The following is an 18204-nucleotide window of genomic DNA, read 5'->3' as shown; positions in this document are numbered from 1 at the left end:
AATTGTATCATTGGAAAACTAAAATTCTTGGGTTTTCGGTAATGATATGGTTCTCCCCCAATAATTATGATATGCACATAAATGTGCTCAGAACAATTCATCTACATCCATCCTGTGTTGATTCTGCTATAGCAAATCTATAAAAATAAGATTTAGATCCACCTTCTTGTTCTTTTCTAGAACTACAACTTACTTTTTAATCACTTGACTCAATATGAGATCACAAGATCCAAATAAACCATTAAAAGTATTTATTTCTATTTGTTTCAGAGTATCTTTTCTTTGCTGGCCCGGCATAGCTGGTATAATAATTGGTTCAACCGAGATATTTGAAAATTATTATCAATATGGTGTAATGGAATCAAGTGCAGCACCATATTATTTTGACGTTATATTTGGTAGTTTTGTCTTTGGAGGTACACTTTTAAGTTTAGTTCTTCTTCCAACTTGTGGAAATATAATTGTTCCAGCAGCTATAATATTTGTGGATATATCATTATTTGCAGGGTGTATTTCTTGGATTCCGTTTACTATAGGCAGAGGATTTGAAGTTCCTATGGGACTTAGGTTATCCATATCTAGTACTCTAATTTCATTTTTTATCCTTGTCTTAGATTTAGTGGGTATTGTGATTCCCATTTATAAAGAGTATGGAATTAAGGGATTATTTAATAGAAAAAAGTTCTATTATGGCGGTATGTTTGTGCAACCCTGTGTTCGAGAAACTGCTATAAAGCGTATTCTGGAAGGATGGAAAGAATATTCAAATAACAGAGTTTCTATTGCCAAAGAGAATATTGAAATTACTGATGATATCCATCTGGGAAACCAGGTGCTCGAGAATCATGGTGTATAAAGTTGTTGGTGTTTGTTGAATGGTCAATTGATATAAATCGATGATTTTACTAGCATCAATAAGATGTTTATTCAATTTTATGTTTCTGATTTAAAGACTTGATGTAGTTTGAACTCAAACTAGTTATGTAGTGATTTTTCTTAATTGGCTGATTCATTATGTTACACTTTTTTGTTCATCCAAAATTTTGTACGCAATAATGGTTAATGTTGTTGCCAATACTTACTCACTCCTAATTACAGTTATCTCTGTTGAAAGTATACTCGTTCTAGTATTGATTTAATAATACGTGATAATAATTGAACTGATAGTAGAATGTCAACTATTATTTTACATAGAAATACACTTCATGATAGATACTGCAGGATTACCCCGTTGAACAATTTTCTACGTCAGATGTCTCACCAATTTTAACTTAAATTACCACGTCTAACCCAATTAACAATCCAAACTTCCCTACTAGCCATAACTACCACAATACTTTTCCAGATCTATTAGAATCTCAAAATTTACTCTATTTGGCTGGTCATTCATTCCCCTACTACATTATAATTTTTTTTTTGTGTTCCTGAGATTCATCGTATCCGCGGTAAACTTCCTCACCATCACTCGCATTCGCATTCGCATTCGCATTCGCTTCCCTTCAACCCCACGCGGTCAGTTTTTCCATTCTCTCTCTCCCCCCCCCCCCTCCCCTTGATAAGATAAGAGTTGTAGTTATTTTTTTTTTCTTTCTTCTTCCTCGACGAACATTACTTCTTTTCATCAGCTATACTAAAATGAAATATAAATTATTGTTACTTATTACCTTAATTCCATTAGTTTCCTCACAATATATATTCCATAACCCACCATCATGTCCCATTGATCCTCCAATTTCCTGTTCTCGAGATGTACTAAACCAAAATGATGATGATATAAGTTCATGTTGTTTTGAATCACCAGCTGGTATTATTGAATTAACACAATTTTGGGATTATAATCCAGCAACTGGTCCATCTGATTTATTTACTGCTCATGGACTATGGAATATGTATTGTTCTGGACATTCATATCCTCAATCATGTGATAGATCTTTAGAAATTCCAAATAATGGAAATACATTAAAAGATATTATTGTTGATGAATTTAATGATCAAGACTTATATGATGGATTAAGTAAAGTTTGGAAAGATATTCATGGAGATGATCATCAATTTTGGGCCCATGAATGGAAATAAACATGGTACTTGTTTTAGTACTATTAAAACCTGGTTGTTATGGAGGAGGAAATTTACTTAAAGATTATAAAAAGAATCAAAATATTTATGATTTTTTCAAAACTGCTTATTATTTATTTGAAAAAGTACCTACTTTTAAATGGTTATCTGAAGCAGGTATAGTTCCATCCGAAACTAAAACATACACCAAAGAAGAAATTCAAAATGCATTTAAAGCAAAATTTGGTAAAGAAGTTTTCTTCAAATGTGATTCAAATCATGCTATAAATGAAGTATGGTATTATTTTAATGTTAAAGGATCATTACTTAAACATGATTTCTTACCTATTGATTCATTATCATATTCAAATTGTCCTTCAAAAGGTATTAGATTCCCACCAAAGGGAAGTCATTCAATTCCTAACCCAAGACGTCCAAAACGTCCACCACCACCACACGTTACTAAAACGTATGGTCCTGTACCTACCGGAGTTCCAGAAAGTTCATATATTAAAATTTCCGATAAACCTGGTTGTCTTATTTCAAATGGAAGATATTATACATCAGGTACTTGTGCAACTTATCATTTTACAACTGGATCCAATAATGATAATATTAACGTTATTTCATCTAGAGGGGTTTGTGGTGTTGATTCAGATGGTAATTTCGTATGTAATAGATCAAATGAATTGCTTAGAGATAATTTTACTATTGAAAATGATACTATAGGTTATGATGGTCTGTTTGATTGGTGTTTTGGTAAAGTATTAGGAAGTGGATCAACTGCACAAACTTTCATCAAATTAGCTGATGATTCTTGTGATTCATTTAAATTATCGATATCAGGTTGATCCTGATATAACTAAAAGTAGAGCACAAGATTGATGTTTTTTTTTTTTTTTTTATAATCGTTGAAGATCTATATTTGATAAAAATTTTTATACAACCATATAAAAAAAAAGTTAAACAAAAAGTATATAAAAGAAAATATTTATAATTTACCGGATTGTAATAAAAAAAAAAAGATAATTGTAAGAATGAAAAAAAAATTGTCATAAAAATTATTAAAGCAAAATGCAGTTGATGCAAGTCATTAAATTAAAAACAAAAAAAAGGAAATAGTAGTCACCACAGGGACATCAATTATTTCTCTATCGCATACACGCTTAGTATCTGTAGATATCAGCCTTGTATGGACCTTCTTGAGGAATACCCAAGTAATCAGCTTGGACATCAGTCAAGGTAGTCAATTTAGCACCCAAGTGGTCCAAGTGACATCTAGCAACAGTTTCATCCAAAATCTTTGGCAACAAGTGAACACCAACATCGAATGGACCGGTCTTGGCGAATTCTGGGAATTGTTCTCTGAATTCTTTGTTGTCAGCATTGAACAAAGCAATTTGAGCCAAAACTTGGTTAGAGAAAGAACAAGACATAACGAAAGAAGAGTGACCAGTGGCACAACCCAAGTTAACTAATCTACCATCAGCCAACAAGATCAAGTGTCTACCATTCTTCATCAAGTATCTGTCAACTTGTGGTTTAATGTTGACAACGGATTCAGCATTAGCCTTCAACCAAGCAACATCAATTTCGATATCAAAGTGACCAATGTTACAAACAATGGCATCTTCTGGCATTTGTTCGAAATGTTTACCAACAATAATGTCACGACAACCAGTGGTGGTAACGAAAATTTGACCAATAGAGGCAACTTCATCCATTGGAGCAACTTGGTAACCAGAAACAGCAGCTTGCAAAGCATTGATTGGATCAATTTCAGTAATGATGACTCTAGCACCCATACCTTGTAAAGCCATGGCACAACCTTTACCAACATCACCAAAACCAGCAACAACAGCAACTTTACCGGCAATCATAACATCGGTGGCTCTCTTGATACCATCAACCAAAGATTCTCTACAACCGTACAAGTTGTCGAATTTGGATTTGGTAACGGAATCGTTAACATTGATAGCTGGGACCTTCAATTTACCGTCTCTCAAAGCCTTGTACAAGTGGTGAACACCAGTGGTGGTTTCTTCAGACAAACCGAAACAATCTTCCAACATTTCTGGGTATTTTTCGTGAACCAAGGAGGTCAAATCACCACCATCATCCAAGATCAAGTTCAATTTCTTACCGTCTTTGAAGGCAAACAATTGTTGTTCAATACACCATTGGTATTCTTCTTCAGTTTCACCTTTCCAAGCGAAAACTGGAACACCAGCAGCAGCAATGGCAGCAGCAGCGTGATCTTGAGTAGAGAAAATGTTACAGGAAGACCAAGTAACTTCAGCACCCAAAGCAACCAAAGTTTCAATCAAAACAGCAGTTTGAATGGTCATGTGCAAACAACCGGCAATTCTAGCACCTTTCAATGGTTGAGATGGACCGTACTTCTTTCTGATGTACATTAAACCTGGCATTTCATTTTCAGATAATTCAATATCTTTTCTACCGAAGGCAGCTAAAGAAATATCGGCAACTTTGTAGTTAGTGGCTGGAGCAGCAGACATGATGTAATAATAGTAGTAATTGAGTTTACTGTTGAAAGAAAGAAAAAGAAAAAGGAAAGGAAAGGAAACTGAAAAAAAAATTTTTTTATCTTTCTTTTTTTGGATTTGAAAATTTTTTTTTTACTCTTTGAGATTTTTGTTTGGCAATGGGCTTTTGTGGTGTAAACCAATTGTTGAACGAGAAGACAATACACACCATAGAATTAAAGAAACGTGTGTCGTTTAAGTCACATGCATGAATCACTCTAATTGTAAAAGAAATAAATATGAAAAAAATATAGGAGTTGAAATGTATTTAACTACTTTAGTTCAAATATCCATTATCGGCCCCAACAGATGTACAACTAATTTGGTTATGTATATATATTATATATTATATGTATATTTATTATAGTTCATTACAAAAGACATTAAATAAACGATGAATTCACTAAACAATTTAAAAAAAAAACAGTGAACGAATAATCAAACAATACGATATTTGATATATTTTTAGTATTTTTTTTTTTATTTTTAAAAGAAAAGAAGGGAGACACCAAATTCATAAACCAGGTGAATTATATAACCATAATGTCCTCATTTAGGAAGGTTACATATCAAATTTTAACCAATCTAGATCTTTATAGTTGTTATTGTTATTTGCAGCATTTGTGCTTGTATTGTTTGTACCAATGGGATTATTATGAGAACTTGTAGTTGGAACTTGTCCAAATCCATTAACAAAACTCTGACTTCTATTTGGTAAAGTGTTTGGCACCATAAAGTCATCACTTTGTAGATCTGTATAGTTTTTAAAGAAATCATCATCATCCATTAATAGGTTAGTACCATCAGTAATTTCATTACCGGTACCATCGTTAGTTGTAAATGAGTTCAATGCATCCATAATAAGCATTTCATCATCAATACCTTTATGAGCAACCATTGGTGGTTTACTAGCACGATATTCTTCTAAAACTCTTTGCTGTCTGCTTGTCATATGACTCATTCGACCCATCGATGAAGGTAACAAATCTGACACATTCAATGGCGTTTCAGGTATTGAACTTGGTGTCTCATGTTGTTGAGCATACAGTGGGAAGGAATTAGTTGAATTAAATGAGCCTGGAGTATCAGCAATAGCAGTTTCAAGAATTACACTATTTGGATTCATCAAAGTTGTCGTACTATTGTGACGAGAAAGCATTGGCGATTGTTGACTATGTGCTGGAGTAGTATCAAAAAATGTTGATTGAGGCAATCTTTGATTCAAAATATTGATATTTGAAGATGTCAATGAATTTGTTGCCCCTGATGATGCAACTCCCCCCACAATACTTTTCCTTTGTTGAAGACTACCTATAGATGACTTTCTATTGGAAAATGAATTGCTACGTTTAATGGAATTTGACAATGATGAACTTGTCAATGAAGTAGACGAAGAAACACGATTACGCATGGAAAATGAAGAAGATGGAGTACGTGGACCACCATCATCAATTTCTGATTTCTTTCTTTTAAATGGTGGCGAGAATGGAGTAGTGTTCAGATTGTGGAGATTTGCAGCCGCCGATGATGATAATGGAATTGGTATAGATTTGGTTCTGACTGAAGATGGGGCTAAATTAGTTTCACTTGGTGGTTTTGGTAATATTAATACATTTTTAAATCGTTGAGATGAGTTTGGAACTGAATTTGAAATAGATGACAATGATGTAGAAGAAGGAGAAGGCGCTATTGCTATTGGAGATTGTTTCATTTTATACCCCAAATCATTCTTGAGTGATGCAGTTATAAACAGGTTAGTTGGAGTTCCTGATTTCGATGATGTGCTTGGTTTTCTTGAATTTCTCTTTTTAATGACGTCAGTTTTCAAAGACAACGGTCTTGAAGTACCGTGGAGTTTAAGAAACAAACCACACGCATTACACAAGGTATTACCCAGGGCATCTCTTCTCCAAAGCGGTGTGGCTGTTGTTTTACAATTATAGCAAGTTGTGAGTTTTTTCAGGAGGCCATTGGTTGTACTACCAGTAGTATTTATGTTACCACTCGCCGAATCTAAAGATGGTTTTTTCGCAGTAGCGGATGTAGTTGAGTCATGCGGCGAAGATGATATGTGCCTAGGCGATGGAACTTCAGAATCTGGCGATGTAGGTTTAAATGACGTATTATTTGATATTCCAGTTTGTAAAGTATTGTTACTTGGACGGATATTTGATCTAGATATTGGATGCATAGGGGATGTTGTGGTAGTAGTTGCTGTAGTTATGGTGTTATTCTTCAAATCATCAATGGAAAGTGGAGACAATAAATCAAAGACTTTATCATGATGATTACCAGTTGAAGATAGACTCAGATGATGCTGACCATGTTGTGATTGATGAGTATTTGCTGGGGAAGAATTTGAAGATGATAAAGTATGGCTAAATTCTGCTTGCATTTTGGATAATTGGGTTTTACTATTTGATTTACGTAATTGTAAGTTTTCAATTCTTGGTTGCAAGTTCAATAACTTTTTGGCTGAATGGAATAAATCAACAATGGAAGGAGCTGTTTCAAATGAAGATGCTGTTGATACTGTGTTTTTTGTATTGTTTGTCTGGTTGGTTGAAGGTAAAGAAGATGATGGCATTTGTCTTTTGTTATGGGGGGAGGAAAGGTGAGAAAATTGTGTACTGAATGAATAAATATTCTTCTTTCAAACAAAAAAAAAAAAAAAAAATCAAAATAAATTTAAAAAAAATATTTCCGTTATACACTTTCTCCCCGTTTTTTTTTTTGTTAGTTTTCTTTCTTTATTTGTATATCCTGCTGTACAAGTCCAGTTTGACGTGAATGAAAACAGTAGTGGATTATAGTCGAATGTATGAGTAGATGATATTTCTTCTTCTATCTTTTCAAGGTGAAAGAAATAAAAATAATATATTCAAAAAAAAAAAAAATAAGAAGATGAAATTCTAGTGAGTAAGCAAAGGTTAGGTAAATAAATATTCAATAAGAAAAATACTTTCTTTTACTTCCCTTTCTCTTTTTCTCCTTGCACATAATTTAAATAAATAAATAATTAAACAAAGAGAGACAGACAGAGAGACAGAGAAAAATTTTTTTTTGTTCTTCTGCACGAAGGTGAAAGAAAGACAAACAGTAATAAAAACTTAACTATGACGACATTTTTTTCTTTGTGCATTACTTTTACTATGTCCGACACTAGATGAATTGCATCTCACCGAATAAAAAACCGGTAAATCATAAAATAAAAAAACAAAGCAGACATTATCTTTTCCCGTTTTAGTCGATAATTCCGGGTGTCTGAATATGATTCATCCTTCAACTTTTTTTTTTTTTTTTTGCAGCACAAATCTAATTTACTCCCCTTCGTCCATCTGTCAAATGGGGGAAAAAAGAGTGTGTGTGTGTTGTGGTAGAAGATGATGGTGGTAGAACGTGTATGTGCCACCACTACAACAATGAAAATATCAACATCCACCATGGGGAAAGTTTAAATTATAAATTAGAAACTCATATTCTTGTAGGGATCAAGTGGTATTATGTAATAAGAAAAATTAAAATCTTGCCTACATTACAGAAATTCCTGTAACGGTCAATTGATGAAGAAAGAACAATGACTCAATTTATTCTTACAAAATAATATCAGACACTTTTTTTATTAAAAAAAAAAGAATCTCGACTCGTTCGTGTATATCGTGACAGCAGACATTTTTTTGTTTGTTTTTGTAGATGAACAGAATGTCGTTGTTTTAAAAACGTGACATTACGTTTTTTTTTTTTGCTCATTCCTTCTGTTTCGGTTTCTGTAGGTGTTTGATTGATTGTTCTCAAGGCTTAGATATCCATCTAAAAGTCCGAACACAGTAGAACTATAAAGCAATGTTGGGTGATTTTTAATATGTTCAACTAATTTTCTTGTTCTTGTTAATTGCTAGTTGTTAGTTTATACTGTAAACCCTAACTTTACTACAGGACAAGATCTTACGGGGGTAAGCAAAGCAAAGAAAAAAAATAACCCCACCATATAATAACTTTGAATATCTTGGTATTGTCTATAATATGCAAGCAACATCTACTAAATACTTGGTACAACTAACCCAACCAAAAAAAAAAACCACCTGTTTTTTTTATTCTGATGCAAATGCATTTAAAAGACCGGTTAATAAGGCGCATAGTGGATCTATTTCACGTAGATGCTGACTCTACATATTTATAGTTTAAAATTGCTATCCTCTTGATCCTCCTGCTCCTGTTCCTCTTCTTGTTCTTATTCTTGTCGCCTTTTTAATTTTTTTTTTTTTTTTTCAGGGCGTGTATAAATACCACAGTTTAAATTTGTTTGTGCTTCCCCCTGGTTTGAGATTCATTCTTTAATTAAATTTGGTTTGTCTCGATTAGCCGCGGTGTTCACATAATGTTGTCGAAGTATTATTTTGTTTTTTCTTACAACCATTTACTACTTTTACAACCATAACATTACATAACCAATACTACCACCAATCCATCTCGTATGAATATCACAGATGGTTTTAATATCCATCATGTTACATGTAGTAAAAAGCGGGGAGGGGAAAGATAGAGAGAGAGAATTACATACATTGTTTAAAGAATTTGACGACATGAAGTTTATTAAAGTTATGATCCCTTTACAAATAGTCAATTGAAAATTTCTTTGTTTTTAATAAAATATTCTTTTCTATTCTATTGTCAATTCAGACAAACGAATAACAACAAAAAAGTTTATTGAATATGGTTATAATCCCTGATGGTGTTAACTTCAAACATGTTTGCATTACACTACAATTATCATTCTACTCTTTGTGCATTAAATCCTCCCGTCTCTACTATGATGACATACTGCCTCGTGATTTAAAGAATGATTGACGATCCATTGTATCAGTATAATTATTGGTGTACTTTTGACTTCTTCTATTCTAGATGTGATATTTGATCTACCTATCTAGAATTCTGATAAGCAATCTACAACACTACGCCTCTGATAACCTAATATTTGAATCAACTTTCGTACTTGTTGACATCAGAAAGAAATAACCGAAAAAGATAAGAAAAAAGTAATAAAAAAAAAAAGATAATTCAAAACCCTATTCATATATATACATATGTGTATATCCGTTTAATCTGTTCTGATATGTGATGAGTTACTAAATTTACTAAACCTTTTATGACTTCCACCAGTATTATGATATCCATTACCCCCAATGTTACTACCAGTAATATCATTACCACCACCAACTTTTTCTCGTTCTCTTTCGTTATCTGCATGGATTCTATATTCAAAACTAACTCCATGCACTCTTTCATTGGATCCACTATCAATAGTTTCAACGCAATCACTACCTTGAATAATTAAATCACATTCACGTATAACTCTTAATATGGAATCACATAATATTCTTCTAGCTTGGAATGATGTCAATTTCTTACCTTCTTTCTTACCAAAGAAATTCAAATTTGAATTCCACAAACTAATGATATCTTCATCTTTTCTTAAACTTAACACTAACCCCGGAAATATCGTTTAATAATAAATCCTGAATTTCTTCAGAATTCGATCCTTGAGGAATTAATGATCCCAGTTAAAGTTTTAATCAATAATCTTTCCCAAATTAAACTAGTTCTCTTTCTTAATTTCTCTTGTTTTTCAAAATCATCATCGATTAGTTTTCTATTAAATCGAAATACCCATCTTCCACCTTTTGAATTTATTGGATCTTCCCATACTGGATTAACCCCAGCCTTGAATATTAAAAACTCAGTACCGATATTCAAATCAAATGTTTTCTTAATCGATGACAAACTACTCCATAATTGTTCTAATGATGCAATGTGTTGAATTTTGTTTCCTGTAGTTGGATCCCAAAAGGATAATTCATTGGTTGTTTGCAAGTACAAATCAACTCCTGGGTTTTGTTGTTGCTGTTGCTGTTGTTGCTCTTCTGGTGATTCACCCTCTTCTTGATTCATTGATGGTTGATTCTTTTTAGCTCTGGAATGATACCATATTGTCCAACAATAAGGTAATGTGTGATGATTTAATGGTACGGTAGCTAATGCATCATGAGTCAATTTATCAATATCCAATTTAGGAATCTTAGTAGGAACAGTATATTTCTTTGGAATTATATTACTTGTCACATTACTAGTTGTTGATCCGGAAAAATTTGGTCCTGATGTAATTGAGGATAGATTTAATTGAGTACTTGAGGTTACTGGTGTAATTGATGATGTCCCTGTTGAACTTTGAGAATTTAATGATATAGATGAATCATGAGTTCCAGGATTCATAATTCTATTAAACAATGATTCTGCTCTTTTTAAATTTTCTGACATGACTGATTGATAGATGGATGGAGCTATATTGCGTGATGAATTTATAAATGACTGACAATTAAGTATTAATATAAAACGAAAAATAAAAACTAACAAACTAATAATACAAAAAAAAATTAATGAATTTGATATATGCAAAAGTATTAAATGATTGTATCAAAAAAAGAAAACAACAATTTAAAAATAAAATATTACGATGTAAGTAATAAAGAAAGGGGATTTAGGAAAAGAATGAAAGAAAAATTTTTGGTGATAATTTTTTTTTTTTTTTTTTTTCAATGAGAAGAAGAAGATGAACAACAAAGAGAGAAGGAGAAAAAAAAAGTTCGCTCATCACTTGAGTTGAAATTTTGTACTGCCTGTTAGCTTGTTGGGTTCTGGTGCGCAGAGCAAGAAGGAGGGGCCGGGCAGAGGGGCCGTGGCAGCAACACGAGATGTGGACGTAGAGACCTGGCCAGATGCCCGCACGGCGATAGAAACAGATTAAACTCTCATGGCATTAATATTAAATAAAAAACTATTTAAGCTTTAGCATAATAATGTAAGTAACTACCCAAAGTTTTACAACCGTTGATATAGTTACTGACATCCAATTTTTCATTAATAGAATGGGCACCGTCATCACCTCTACCCATTGGCAAAAGTAAAACATCAACACCCAATTCTTTTTCAAAAGTTAAAGTGATTGGAATAGATCCACCTTCTCTGGTGAAATCTGGAACAACACCCCAAACATCTTGGGTGGCTTTAGATGCAGCTGTGAAACTTTCATTGAATGGATCAGAAACCCAGTAGTTACCATCATGGATCAATTCAACTTTGAATTTGTTTGGTGAGTTCAATTTTTCAAATTCGGCAGTAATGTATTTGAAAACCAATTGATCTAATTTACCAGAATCGATATCTGGGACAGTTCTAATCGAGAATTTACCAACAACTTTAGCTGGAATGACAGTCTTGGCACCAGCACCAGAAAAGGCACCTTCGATACCGTGCAAAGATAAAGATGGGAATCTCCATCTGTGTTTCAAAATATCTTGTTTGTTGTCATGCAATGAAGTTTCTGAACCACTGGCAGCATTTAATTCTTCAACAGAAAAGTCAATAGCATCGTACAATTCATTTTCTTTATCAGTTAATGGAGCAACCATATCATAAACTCCAGGAATCAAAATCTTACCTTTAGAATCAACCAAATTAGACATAACTTTGATTAAATCAGTCATTGGTTCAGCAATGATACCACCAAAGATACCACTGTGTAAATCAGCTCCAGGACCTTCAATGATAATTTGGTAATAGTTACATCCTCTTAAACCATAAGTTAAAACTGGTTTCTTAGTACCCAACCAGTAGTTATCAGAAATTGTAACTTGGTCAACTCCTTTGAAATATTCATTGGCTTCTTTAGCAACCAATTCATCCAATCCTAAGGACCCACTTTCTTCCATACCTTCGAAACAAACAATCAAGTTAACTGGCAATTCCCAGCCTAATTTATTGTGAGCTTCAATAACATTCAACCAACCAACAACTGGACCTTTATCATCAGTAACACCTCTACCATATAAAATATCTTTAGCTTTATCTTGATACAATTCAAATGGTTCACTAGTCCAACCATCTTCTTTCAAAGCAGGTTGAACATCATAATGTCCATAAACTAAAACATTTTTCTTTTTTGGATCTTGACCAAATCTGCCTAAAACAATAGGTGGTAATTTTAAATTTGGATCAGAAACAGGTGGTGGTTGAATACCTAATTCCTTTAATTGAATATCTTCAAATCCTAATTGTTTCATTTCATCAACCAAGAAATGTGCCATTTCAACAACTTTTGGACGTAAAGTTTCATCTGATGAAACTGATGGAATTGAAACAGCCTTAGTGATTCTTTCAATGAATTTTGGTTTCAATTCTTCAATTGCTTCAAAGAATGGTTCTAATGGTAATTTTTCATATGATGACATCTTGGATATGTAATGGTTAATGTGTAATTGGTTAAAGTAATGTAAAAGAAAAAAAAAAAGTATATCAAGAGATAAAGAAAATACTATGTGAGGAGGACTGGATGACAGAGTGGGATTTGAAACTTTTGTCTGTTGGGGGTACACGACATTGAAGCCACACGTCGAACTGGTGCCTTCTTCTTTTTTTTATTTTTTCAATCCACTTTGGTTCTGGGACATGAAAATTGCCTTACGCTAAGAAATTATCACATAATATCATATTTGTGTTCTTCACTGGAAACACATTTTAATGCCGTTAATCAACGTTGCTTCTTGTTTAAGACCCGTTGATTACCGAATTACACAAACTTAAGAGGGGAGTTTGTCCTTCCATATCGTGACCACTTGCACGTGATGTTATTACGCGAGACACAAATCTGTAATTTTTTTTTTTCTTAATTATCTTAGAAAAAAAGAATCGCGATTGGTATACGCGATGGTGAGAATAACTTATTATCACCGTGGGGGAAATCATGACGCCTATAGTGGATAAAGAAGTGATTGAAATTCTATCATCATCATCATCATCAGATTCATCAGATAATGAAGATTTTGATATATTTGGACTTAATAATATAAAACCAAACCATCAAACCTACCAAGATCAAAGACGTTCAAATCGAATCAGTTACAGACAACAAATACAAGAGGAAAATAATAAAAAGAGGAAACAAGTTGCAACTAAGGGGATCTTTGATATTGAAGTACCTGCAATTTTTCAAACTAAAGGAGCTAGATTACATGATATAAACAAGAGATATAAATCAATAAACCATGATATTCAAAAAGATGAAGAAAATTTAAAATTTCAATATGAAAAACTTCAACAACAAAAATCTAAAATAATCATGGAATTAAATGATAATGGATCAAAAGGGTTTCAAAAATATGATCAAAAAGAAGATTTTGAATTGATTGATAATTTAATTAATCAACAATTAAATGGATCAGGAATTGACCGACATTTTTATTTCTTACGTGATGTTGATGGGATTGATTTAGGTGATTTTCAAAAAATACCTCATTCTTTGTTATTTTTAATTAAACGAGATCCTTCTTCTGGATATAATGCTGTTAAATCACAATTAAAGAATTTTATAATGAATTCATTGGACAGTATCGTGAATCCTACCCATTTACAATCAATTATTGATATGATTCTACATTTTGGTGTGACTACGAATAAAGAAGTGATTTTCACATCTAGAGAATTGGTTGAATTGATAGATACTTGTGGCGGGAATACAAAATTGATTAATGAAACAAAATTACCCATTAAGATAGGACAATTTAACAATCATTTAAGGATTCAATTAATGAGAATAGCTTTGATATTGATTTGTTATTTAATTGGAGATTCGGTGGATTGGGATATTTTTTTTAAATTATTCATTATGATTATATGTGATCACAATACTAATACAAGAGAGTTTGAGACAATGTTTTATTTAATGGATTCGGTTTGGAAAGTTATTAGTTTCAAGTATCAGTATGACGATTTCATAGATGCATTGGATAGACAAGTTAGAAGTTTATCTACGTATACTTATGGAGAGTATGATCAACAGAAAGATGATGATGATGACGATATCCCGTCCCATATGTTCACAATTAAAACTAAAGGGGATTATGATTTAATAGCACAAGTGATCAACAAGTTGGATCTATCTGCATCTATAGAAAAAGATCTACGCCAAGTTGAGTTAAAAGAAGATATGTCAAATTTATATGACTTTAGTTTAAAAGTTAAATTGCTAATTATCGAATATGGTCCAATGACAGAAGTGAATATTAAAGAATTGAGAAAATCCAGAAACATTATTCTTGAATTGAAAAAGAAAGTGTATCAATACATGAGTAAAATCACCAGTCCTGATTATAAAAATGAATCACGTATGCATAGAGAAGAAATGGTTGCATTGATCACAGAAGCTTATCAGAGTTTAGAATACTTGGGTGATATTCTACTGAAGAAATGTGATTACTTAGATGGTGATATTTTTTATAAGGACATAGATGATGAGATATAGGAATTACGTAATACACTCGTGGGTAACCGCGGCACGAGATTAAAAGAAACGTGCGCGAATATTCTATTGTTATTTTATTTTATTTTTTCCGATTGTTCATGTGTGTGATATCATCGACTTTTTTATTCCTTTGACTCATATCCATAATCAATTACTTCTTTCTTTTGTTTCTGTATAAATTCAACTAAATTTATTCAATCTTTTTACTACTTGTAACTTTCATTAATTATTATCACTAATATTTCAGCAATCATGACAGTATCTAGTGAATCAGTAAGCTATGTTAATCCTGAATTAACTGAAATTGAAAATGCTAAACCCGGAAGACACGTTAACTTACCATTTGGTTATGGACCTATACCTGAAAATCTTGCTAATAAAAAGATATTTTTCTTTGATATAGATAATTGTTTATATCCACCATCTATGAAAATCAATGATATGATGCAAGTTAAAATTCATGATTATTTTAAACAAAATTTACAATTAAATGATGAAGAAGCACATAATTTACATATGAATTACTATAAAACTTATGGTTTAGCTATTGAAGGACTTGTTAGAAATCATCAAGTTGATGCGTTAGATTATAATTCTAAAGTTGATGATGCTTTAGATTTACATGCTGTTTTAAGATATGATAAATCTTTAAGAGATATTTTAATTACTATTAAAGAAAGTCATAAATTTGATTTATTTTGGTTAATAACAAATGCTTATAAAAATCATGCATTAAGAGTTGTGTCATTCTTAGGTATTGGTGATTTATTTGATGGTTTGACATTTTGTGATTATTCAAAATATCCAATTGTTTGTAAACCAATGAAGGAATATTTTTATAATTGTTTTAATTTAACAAGAATTGATTATCATGATGAAAATGTTATGAAAAATCAATATTTCATAGATGATAGTGAATTAAATGTTAAAGCTGCTCATAATTTAGGTATGGGTCATGTTTATCAATATGTTGAATCTTCAAAAGATGTTGAAAAACTTAAACTAAAACCAGATTTCAAAGAGTACTATAATATTCCTGATGGTGAACATGATTCTTCAAAGATTACTATCGTTACAAAATTTTCCGATTTACCAAAGATATTAGGCTGTTCATAGATTATATTGATATTTTATAAAATACTAAATACAAAGTTTATATATTAGGTTCCCGTTGTATGTGTTCGATTGGTACTTCTAGCGGTGATATCACACAGATCTATTGAATGCGAAATCTGATCCGGTTCAACCATTTCATAACTGGATATTTTGGACAATTTATTGATCATCATTCCCTCGTGAATAGTAACCTGGGAGTACTTTCCGAATAATACCCCTCTAGTGCCAGTATCATTAAATTATTTGTTTTTTCTTTGATACTTTAGTGAAGAAAGTAAGAAATACCGTTTCTAGCAACTCAAAGAATCACCAAATTCAATGAGAAATAACTTTGACCAGAAGTTATTGATAACATACTTACTGTTAGATATAACTCTTTTCTTCGTGAACATTACCGGGATAATTTATTCCATGGCAGTGTTCAGCTAGATCCCTCTAAATTTTCCAATATAAAAATGAGTAGCACACAGTGAACATGCCGAATTAGATACTGGTTTTTTAGCAAGTGGTTGTTTTACTAAAGAAAATCTTCTTGTAAAAATTTACTACGTGGGTGATGTCACTGATTCCAGAATCTGTGAGAAATTCTTGTACCACCTAGTAATTCACTCAACTCAAAAAGTTTATTCCCAGTGAGTTACTAAAGTCTAGGATATATCTGCCACTATTAAAAAAGTCAATATATTTGCTGTGGATATTGTCAACGTTTAGAAGTAGTGTGCAACTCATTTCAACTATCATTTGGTAGCAACACACACGAAATCTATACCCAAATTGAGAAGTTCTAATGGATGAGTATACATGTATTAATCACATATCTACGTATTTATTAAAATCACTTTCAAGTCTATCGAGTTTTCTTAATCTACCATCATATGTAGTGGCCGGTTTTATATGAACATCAGGTTTCAACACCTGAAAATTTGGTAGAGTAGGCACTATCCGTTGTAAAGCAGCATAATCTGAATCGATAATATGGCATGGAATAATATCAACAAGTCTAATACTATCATCGAAAACCTTCTCATCATTCTCTTCAGCATCTAAGAAAATTTCTTCGGGACAATTCAAATTAAAGTGAAGGATTTCAAGTTTGTCAAATGTTGAAAAATTACCAATGAGTGAAGAAACTATATTACCTTGTAACTCCATCAGTATTAATGATATTGGAAAATAATTAACATAGATTGTGAAGAAATTGTTAAATTCTAAATGCAAATGTTTTAAATTTGAATTTTTCAAGCATAGTAACCTTTCAAACCAATTTCCCACTGGAATAGTTTTTTTAAAGATCAAACTGGAATGACAAATCAAGTATTTCTAATCCTACGGGAAATTCAAAAATTCTTGTCGACTCGTAAAACAAATTCAGTCTAGTATTTAACACTCTCAAACATAATGTAAGATTTTCGGTATCTTTGAGAAAATTCATTGATACATCTAATTTTTCTAGCTGCTCTGGAAATCTGACTGATATCTTTTTCAATTTTATTTTTACATAAGTTTAATTCACGTATACTATCTGACATGATGAAGTCTTTTCCGTTAAAATATTTAATTTGTTACTTTCAAGGTTCAAGATTTCAATATTTGGAGCTGAAATTCTAATATTATGGATGCTACAGCCCAAGATTGACAATTCTCAAAAGTAACTAGAAAATTTGCTCTCAAAGCAGGATTGCAGACAGCCAGAACAAATATAAACCCTAGTAAGATATTTTAATTCCGTCAATTGATTTAGTTGAAAATTGTTCAAGAATAATAATTGCAAGTCCGTCAATGACTTTGGTAACTTTCCTCGCAAGGTAGTGTCTTTGGGCACCAACCACTGTAAAATTTTCAAGACCCAGGAGATCGCTCTTATCCATAACAAAATTTGTAAACGATTTCACATGAGGATCTATTGCCAAATATAACTATTTCATTCTTTTTGGTAGGTTCAATATGGATCTTTTATCCCCTTTAGAATTTCTTGCCCATTCTGTTTTGTCATCTTCCACAAATATACCGGGTATTTTCAAACTGTGTAATTTCGGTGGAAATCCTAGTTGATTTATTAAATTTCCTAAGGGAATACATTGCTAATTTTTAATCTTGAGATCGACAAGTTTTGGACACATTTTCAGAACTATT

General features: G+C 32.1%; 8 protein-coding genes across 8 annotated transcripts; 4 read left to right on the top strand and 4 right to left on the bottom strand. All coding sequences in view use genetic code 12, as the record gives it.

The window, feature by feature from the left end:
• Positions 1-214: 214 nt before the first annotated feature.
• CTRG_06051 (uncharacterized protein) lies at positions 215-856 on the top strand (the record flags this gene model as incomplete). The annotated part of the gene is made up of 1 exon (XM_002546527.1): positions 215-856. One exon carries the CDS (start codon positions 215-217, stop codon positions 854-856), a length of 642 nt encoding a protein of 213 aa, XP_002546573.1.
• A 1210-nt stretch (positions 857-2066) lies between these two features.
• On the top strand, positions 2067-2906 carry CTRG_06050 (uncharacterized protein; the record flags this gene model as incomplete). Its single annotated transcript, XM_002546526.1, has 1 exon — positions 2067-2906. The coding sequence occupies one exon, from the start codon at positions 2067-2069 to the stop codon at positions 2904-2906; it is 840 nt and encodes a 279-aa protein (XP_002546572.1).
• Positions 2907-3221: 315 nt separating this feature from the next.
• On the bottom strand, positions 3222-4574 carry SAH1 (adenosylhomocysteinase; the record flags this gene model as incomplete). The annotated part of the gene is made up of 1 exon (XM_002546525.1): positions 3222-4574. The coding sequence occupies one exon, from the start codon at positions 4572-4574 to the stop codon at positions 3222-3224; it is 1353 nt and encodes a 450-aa protein (XP_002546571.1).
• Positions 4575-5163: 589 nt separating this feature from the next.
• On the bottom strand, positions 5164-7188 carry GLN3 (nitrogen-responsive transcriptional regulator; the record flags this gene model as incomplete). Its single annotated transcript, XM_002546524.1, has 1 exon — positions 5164-7188. The coding sequence occupies one exon, from the start codon at positions 7186-7188 to the stop codon at positions 5164-5166; it is 2025 nt and encodes a 674-aa protein (XP_002546570.1).
• Positions 7189-10127: 2939 nt separating this feature from the next.
• Positions 10128-10916, bottom strand: CTRG_06047 (uncharacterized protein; the record flags this gene model as incomplete). Its single annotated transcript, XM_002546523.1, has 1 exon — positions 10128-10916. The coding sequence occupies one exon, from the start codon at positions 10914-10916 to the stop codon at positions 10128-10130; it is 789 nt and encodes a 262-aa protein (XP_002546569.1).
• Positions 10917-11437: 521 nt separating this feature from the next.
• Positions 11438-12886, bottom strand: CTRG_06046 (metallodipeptidase; the record flags this gene model as incomplete). The annotated part of the gene is made up of 1 exon (XM_002546522.1): positions 11438-12886. One exon carries the CDS (start codon positions 12884-12886, stop codon positions 11438-11440), a length of 1449 nt encoding a protein of 482 aa, XP_002546568.1.
• A 512-nt stretch (positions 12887-13398) lies between these two features.
• On the top strand, positions 13399-14955 carry CTRG_06045 (uncharacterized protein; the record flags this gene model as incomplete). Its single annotated transcript, XM_002546521.1, has 1 exon — positions 13399-14955. The coding sequence occupies one exon, from the start codon at positions 13399-13401 to the stop codon at positions 14953-14955; it is 1557 nt and encodes a 518-aa protein (XP_002546567.1).
• Positions 14956-15207: 252 nt separating this feature from the next.
• Positions 15208-16071, top strand: CTRG_06044 (nucleotidase; the record flags this gene model as incomplete). Its single annotated transcript, XM_002546520.1, has 1 exon — positions 15208-16071. The coding sequence occupies one exon, from the start codon at positions 15208-15210 to the stop codon at positions 16069-16071; it is 864 nt and encodes a 287-aa protein (XP_002546566.1).
• Between the last annotated feature and the right edge of the window lie 2133 nt (positions 16072-18204).

The sequence above is a fragment of the Candida tropicalis genome (assembly GCF_000006335.3).
Source record: "Candida tropicalis MYA-3404 genomic scaffold supercont3.11, whole genome shotgun sequence".
NCBI classification, from domain to species: domain Eukaryota; kingdom Fungi; phylum Ascomycota; class Pichiomycetes; order Serinales; family Debaryomycetaceae; genus Candida; species Candida tropicalis.
The sequence above is the reverse complement of the archived record's forward strand: the minus strand, read 5'-3'. Positions and strand labels throughout refer to the sequence as shown.